We start from the raw sequence: 7780 nt of genomic DNA on the forward strand, positions 1-7780 counted from the left end.
AAAAAAAAAAAGACCAATCCTGATGACTACCATTTCCAACAGTAGCCATGAGAGGGCGACTTTAGTAGTAAAAGCAATCCTTCAACTGCATATACACATGTAATCCTGGAAGGTGGGAGGTAGAGGCAGAAGCATCAAAAGTTCTAGGCCAATCCTCAGCTATATAGGTAGTTTGAGGCTAGCCTGGGATTCATAAGACCTTACCACAAAAAAATAAAATAAAATAAAATAAAATAAAATAAAAAAAGGCTTACTGGTCATTGAAAGAAATTCTTAAGCTCAGTAAGATGAAATACGTAGAATGATTTGAAGACCAGGGTGATATGATATAACCATAAACAGAACAGTCCAGAGGAGATGAGGGCAGAAACAGGAAGGTCAGTGAGAAGACTATTCCTGTCTTCCAGTTAGGAGCCAGGTAGTCACAAGAGCAAAGATGGCAAATCTCACAAATTCTATCCTGTGCTAACCAATGTAGAAATGCTATTGAAGACACAAGATTAGATGTGATCACTAGAGAAGTAATCAAAGATGCAGAAGAAGGACAAACAGAACAGGAATCAAGAGTGGGCCCTAAGGCTCAGTCATCATGGAGAAGTAAAGACCATAAGGAGAACCAGAGTTGAACTTGGAACAGTCAGCTCCCCCCATAAGATATCACACCACCAACCTGAATTTCATGTCTGCCCTTCTCATAATGTCTTTTACTACAAATAGATATGACTGTAAACAGCCTATAATTTTCAATTTTATTAATGTGATATCATAGTCCATACATTTTCTTAAGTTGCTGATTTCCTGAATGGCCTAATTATTATGGAAATCTATGTTAATAGGTATCATAACAGACCATCTAACTTGCACTTTTGTATGCTATTTTTTTGGATGAATTTGCCACATTTTTTCATTTCCATGCACTAGGGACACATAAGCTAGTTGCCTTCCCTGCTATCACTAATACTCTGCCACATGAATTCTCACATGGGCTTCTTTTGCCTTGCTTTTGTTCTATGAGGAAGGTTTCTCAAACGTTAGTGTTCAGTAGAAACAATTGGAAATTGAAGGTTTTATTAAAACCAGTTTCTGAGCCCCACATACAAAGTTTGTGTATCAGCTAGAGCCTGAGAAGTTGCACTCCTAACAAGTTCCACCATGGTGTTTTGTTGTTGTTGTTGTTGTTGTTGTTGTTGTTTTAAAGACACTATGAATCAAAATCCTGGGATAGATTGGGCATGCAGATGATGGTCACAGATATGCAGGCATATCTCTGGCTTTTCTACATATTGTCAACTTTAGTGGCTTAATTTATGTTTCTAACAGTGGCAGGATCTTTAATACCAATGCTGGATACTGTCAGAATTTTTTAAAAAATTCTTGCCATACTGAATTTTGACAATTTTAATAAAATGAATCATAGTATTTGTTCTAGCTCTAATTCTGTGATAAATACCTTTATCAAAAGCAACTTTGGCTGGGGAAAACAGATGATTTACATTTCCAAACCATAGTCCCATCATTGAGGAAAGGCAAGGCAGAAACTTGAAGGTAGGTCTGCTTGACATTCCACACAGAGGAGCTCACTTCACAACTAATGAAGTACAGCAGGAACCATGGAAGATGCTGCTTGCTAGCTGACTCGAAAGCTCAAAGACTACTTCCTAGGAATGGTGCTGTCCACAGTGGGGGCTGGGCTGGGTCTCTCTCTCTCTCTCTCTCTCTCTCTCTCTCTGCTGTCTGTCTTTCTTCTTCTCTCTGGCTTGCTCTCTCACTCCTCGCTCTCTTTCATATACATATGTAATTCCTCAATAGGGGCTATCCTTTAAGATGACTCAAAGCTGTAAGCTGATATTTAAAGCGAACCAAGGCAGAATATATGATTACACATATCCAATATACAGAAATAAACATCCTAAAGACAAATCCTAGGGTTAATCCTAGGGTTAATCAAAACATATTCAAGCTTCTTTTTTCATAAAATTTCCCCAGTTAACTGCCCCATTTACTCTATCAATGCTAGGATAGTGTGGAGAAGATAATCAAGACAGTTATGATAGGAAAAATATGTGTTCCTTTTAATGGAAAACTTCACTGTGGTTGTTTTTACTGTAGTTTTAATAGCCAATGGTAATATAGAATTCTTCTATGGAGCAATAAGTTGAAAGGAACTGAAAGTCCCTTACATTAAAAACACTAAAGAAATTGAAGAAAACACTAGGAGATGGAAAGATGTTGAATGATTGGAAGAATTAATATTACAAAGATGGCCAATCTACCAAAAGCAAACTGTAGGATCAATGCAATACCCCTCCACAGTCTGGTACTCACGTATCTGGTTGGTAGATGCACTGTAAAAGGCATTGACTGTTGTTGGGTTTGTAAACCACCTGCAGAAAGAAACAAATGCCACAGGGTAGCCATCATTATCCAGATAGGAAAACAGTAACCATAAATAACATGGATATTGGCACAAGGGAAAATTATTGCCTCATTTAGGGCTCCTACTCTCTTGAATAAACAATCTTATCAGAATGTGAACATAGTTTGTCAAGACTATATTATCAGGGCTGGAGAGATGGCTCAGTGGTTAAACATACTGGCTGCTCTTCAGAGGACAAAAGTTCAATTCCCAGAACACACATGGTTAACAACCATCCATAACTCCAGTTCCAGGGAATCTATAGTTCACAAACATATATCCAAGCAAAACACCTATATACATAAAATAAAAATAAATATAACTTAACAAAAGAATATTAGCATGCCTGACTTTTCATTAACAACAACAATAAACAAATGAGAAGTCAGCAAGAGTGTATCTGGAAAACTTTAACAAGAAGTTCTACAATTAGAGGTGCTCCCTCAGAAGATGGAAACACAGCAGCAAGCAGATGTTGATAGGTTCTGTCCACATGGCCCAGCTACCTCTCTAGTCTACATAACTCCTGACCTGTCCATGAAACTGTTTTAGATTGGTAATAATCCAGAGATCCATTTAAAAATAAATGAATAACACCATGCTACTAGAGTTTCCAACTGCTCCAACGAAAAGTTTATTGATTTAAGTTGCAAATGCCTGAACTATCTCTATAACCAGCTGAGTTTTGTTGGATCAATCACCAATCTTTCTCCGGTTTGGTTTTAGCTATAAAATGAAGAATGACTCAGCAGATAAAGTGTTTGCCATGCAATTCTGGTGATTTGAATTGAATTCCTTAGAACGCACAGTAGGAGAAAACCCACTTCTGAAAGTTGTCCTCTGAGCTCTGCCTGTGCATCATAGAATATGTACACATGTACTTACCATCACACACATACATAATAATTATAGTAATAACAATAATGAATTAAAGTACATGTATTGTATTAGATGCTAGGATTCCTTATAGCTCTGAACAGTCTATACCCTTACATTGAATACATGGGCTACTTAGATCAGAATGTAGAGCTTTTTTTCTATAAAAAAATAATACCAAAACTTCAGGCTTTATGGATGAAGAAGCAAAACTGAGATATTATACAGTTATGAAAGATCAAACTTTCCACAAGTAATGACTAATGAAATTTAAATAAAATAATCAATAAGTATAATTTTTATTTTGAGGTGGGATATTGTTTTGATTAACTGTGATTCAACTGTATCTGGCTTACCATCATCAGACCAATTTCAAATGTTTATCTCTAAACATCACTCTTGGTTCTGGGCAATGTGATAGGCACCAGATGATATCTAGCTCAGATACCATCTTTTATGATTAAACTCAGACAATTTCTTTTAAGCTAAATTGCTTAAAATAAACTTATATACTACTAAGTGTTTATCTTAGTAGTACAACACATGCTTAGCATTTATAAGACTCTGGGTTCAAACCCTAAAATGAAAAAAAAAAGGATGTATATAAATCTCTTTTCAAAACAATTATTTTATTATTCGATGTCTAATAGAAAATGTCCAAGTAATGCATTAATGTATATCAGATTAACATAAGACTGGTAGGAACCCAACTCTTGATTGTTACTGGTCCATTCACAGCCTCTCCTTCCTTGTGGAAAAGCCCATCCTATCGTTGTGACTATTAGCTAGCGATCACTAAGCATTTTGCCATGTTCTAAGCACTTTATCATTAGCCCATCTAGAGATGAAGACCAAGTCTGGACTTTCAAATTTCAAAGTGTTTCTATTAGGCTTTGCATTATTCTAGAGACAGTTGAAGGAATCAAGAAAGTGCATTGCCTTTTGTCAAATCAAGATAAGTGGTTCAATTAGACACTGCTGTTTATCGAAAAGTTCCTGACTGGCCTACTTTGTTGTGAAAACAAGTAGAGGACAGTGTATCTTTTGTTGATCCCAACTTTCTATCTCTAGTGAGTAGAATAGCTGTCACAGCCTAATACCTGAGATCCTGCCATTATACAGCAAAAAGAACTTTCAGATGTAATTAAGGTTAGAAATCTGAAAAGACGGAGCTTATCCTAGATTATCCTGGTAGGCTGATCTAATCACATGCGCCCTTAAGGGCAAGCAACCTTTTTCAGCTAAAATCAAATACATGCGACAGAGGACTAGAGGTCAGAAAACATACTTGCAGATGGGAAGTCAAGCAGATTGAAAGGGAGAGAAGTAATTCACACAGTGCTACTGGCTCTTAGATGAAGAGGCCAATATTCAAAGAAGTCAGAAGCTCAGGCATGTAACCACAGGAAATGAGTTAGACCACAATATATATGTTTGATAATTGTAATAATGTATGTTCCTACAGACTGTCCCTTCTCTTCTCATGAGTTCTTACTCTCTGATTGTTCATGAAAAAGTAAACTTTTGTGAGTGACAACCATACAGTAACATGTTCTAACTGCTGATAGACAAAGGCACAAAAACACAAAGAGATACACCTTCACTAGCTGGAGACCATTACAGAGAGACTTATAAAGCATCAGCAAGAATTGATAAAACATCCCACCTCACATATATGACCTCATTCCTGACCCTTATTCAACTATCAGCAATGCTATTTATTCTTGGGTCCATTTGGAGTCTTAAAAGTCTCTGGAGTTGATGCTAAGTATCTGCACCAGCAGGTCCTATGAGTTGTTGATGCTTTTGTTTCTTCTGTTTATTTAGGAATGATGCCAATCCATCTGTGAAATATTTTGTGTATCTCCTTTATTGTATCCATGTTTGTTATACATTTAGTTTTACTATTCTCTAATGCAAACTTTCAATATCTGTTCACAAAATAGTTTATTCTTCTCTCATTAAGATATGAAATCTTAATTCCTTTCGTCTTTATTACAGACTAATCCTGCTGACTCACTGTTAAAGAAAAAGATGAAATGGAGCTGGGAAGGAGCTGGTAGAGTACTTGCCTAGGATGCAGAAAGTACTGGGTACCATCCCTAACCCTGCATAGGCTGGTCATGATAGCATAGATTTATAATCCTAGCAATTCGAAGGTAGAGGCCAGGGGTTAATCCTCAACTACATAACAAATTTGATGTCAGGCTGAAATACATGAGACCATGTCTCAAAAAAATTAAAAAGAGTAATATATTTTAAAACAGACACTTTGGAATTTCCAAGTGCAATACACTGATGCACAAAAGAACAGCCTCTCTCCTTTCTTCTGTCTCCTCGCTCAAGAAACCCACTATTCAACTTTCTTCATCAACCAGCATTCTGTTAAGAAGTTCCACATACAGATGTCAGCCAACATTCTGCTAAGAAGTTCCACATACAGATGCCAAAAAGTGCTGGCTGACAGGAGCCTGATACAGCTGTCCACTGAAAGGTTCTACCAGTGCCTAACAAAGGTGGGTGCTTGCAGTCAATCATTGGACTGAGCACAGAGTCCTCAATGAAGGGGCTAGAGAAAGGACCCAAGGAGCTGAAAGGGTTTGCAGCCCCATAGGAGGAACAACAATATGAAGTAATTAGTACCCCCAGAGATCTCAGGGACTAAACCACCAATTAAAGAGTATACATGGTGGGACTCATGGCCCCAGATGCATATGTAGCAGAAGATGACCTAGTCGGTCATCAATGGGAGGAGAGGCCCTTGGTTCTGTGAAAGTTCTATGCCCCAGTGTAGGAGAATACCAGGGCCAGGAAGTGGGAGAGGGTGGGTTGGTGAGCAGGGGGAGGGGGAGGGAATAGGGGTTTTTTTCAGAGGGGAAACCAGGGAAGTGGATATCATTTGAAATGTAAATAAATAAAATATCTAATAAAAATAAAAATAAATTTAAAAAAATAAAATAATTTTTATGAGAGTAATAAAGCTTTGAAAAACTGAAGGTGCTTTTGATTTAAAGAAAAAAAGAGATGTCATGAGATGCTATATTTTGTACAATTATCCACATACAGAGAGGCCATACACAGGTATTCTAATCAATTAGTAGGAAATGTATCAGTGAGTAGGGAAAGGACCTATATAAGAGAGAGGGCCCAGTCTCTATCTTACTGCAACTAAATGAAAGACTGTGAGCAATAACCCTAGAGCTAAGTCTACTGACCATGCCTAGAATCAGAATATATACAAGTGAAATGATTATCATTGTTTTGAGCCCCTAATTTGGGTGATGGTTTGATATACAACAGCAAATAAGTAGAATGTGGAAAAGTTGGCTCTGTGCATATTAAGATCTATCTATCTACTCTGAGTCCAAGGCCAGCCTGGTCTACAGAGTGAGTTCCAGGACAGCCAGGGATATACAGAGAAATGCTGTCTCAAAAAAAATAAATAAATAAATAAAATAAACAAAACAAGAACAGAAAAAACTATCTAATGATTTGAATTTTCCCAGAAAACAGTCTTATTTGCCAATATGATGGATCTTAAAAAATGTTAGAATTTCTTAAAGTCAAGGCGATAAACACTAATTCTTTTAATTGTTCACACTTGTCAAAGTGGCCCATTTCTTAATTGGTGGGACCCTGAAGGCATTCTAGTTTGTAGCACTTTACCTCCTAGGATGATTTATGAGCTAAGACAATTGTCCAAATAGTGGGATCTGAGCAGGAGATCATTAAATCTATTGTTAAATATACATTTATGTTAATAAACAAAAACACTACTCAAGTACCTTAGATTCTTCTTATTATGTCTCCTGCAGTCTGTATTTATGGAAGGAAATAGTAGATATTGGGGAAAAGAGAAGTCTCATATAAACTTTAAATATCAGAACATATGTTACAGAGATATAGTTAAAAGGGACATAATACCAAAATGCAATGATTTGAAATGTGCTGACACTCTGATTTCCTTTTACCAGCTAAAATAGATACAATCAGGCTAAAACTTCACATTTTATTTATCAACTCTTAATACTAGTCCAGGGAATATAAAATGAAAAAAAAACTGAATATATGATACTTTCTTGCCAATATCCTGCAGATAATATTAGTCACATCCAGTGATATAAATAATGTATTTGCAAACAAAAACTCTGTGAAAGACTATAATTTGTATACATGTTTAATGTGATTTTTGCAAATTTTATATGAGTTTGAGAATAGAACCCAGACATGTTTGTCACAGTAGAATGAGAGTGAGTTAATAAGGAAGCTGGCTTAGAATCATTTCTGTCAAATAAGAGGATCCTGAGGGAAAGAAATTACTTTTGACTCAAGCCAAGCAGCAAAGTAAATCCTCTATTTTTTAAGCAAACTGATGAAGTGACAATTCTGAGAACCAATCCCTAAATATGTACCTTCAGGGATGACCACCCAATTAATTTCATTCTTGCTGACATTTCCCATTGCCTTAGAAACTTCTTAATGCATATT

General features: G+C 36.5%; 1 protein-coding gene across 3 annotated transcripts in view; it reads right to left on the reverse strand.

Moving 5' to 3' along the window:
• The window catches only part of Phex (phosphate regulating endopeptidase homolog X-linked), a 258664-nt gene that overhangs the window by 46245 nt on the left and 204639 nt on the right, over positions 1 to 7780 (reverse strand). For all 3 annotated transcript variants that reach the window (XR_004120468.1, XM_031376718.1, XM_031376727.1), the window contains one exon: positions 2326 to 2384. Coding sequence is in view for 2 of the 3 variants with exons in the window: in XM_031376718.1 (XP_031232578.1) it covers positions 2326 to 2384 (59 nt within the window). In the remaining variant the exon portion in view is untranslated. The remainder of the gene's footprint in view (positions 1 to 2325; positions 2385 to 7780) is intronic.

Source organism: Mastomys coucha, chromosome X (assembly GCF_008632895.1).
Source record: "Mastomys coucha isolate ucsf_1 chromosome X, UCSF_Mcou_1, whole genome shotgun sequence".
NCBI lineage: Eukaryota > Metazoa > Chordata > Mammalia > Rodentia > Muridae > Mastomys > Mastomys coucha.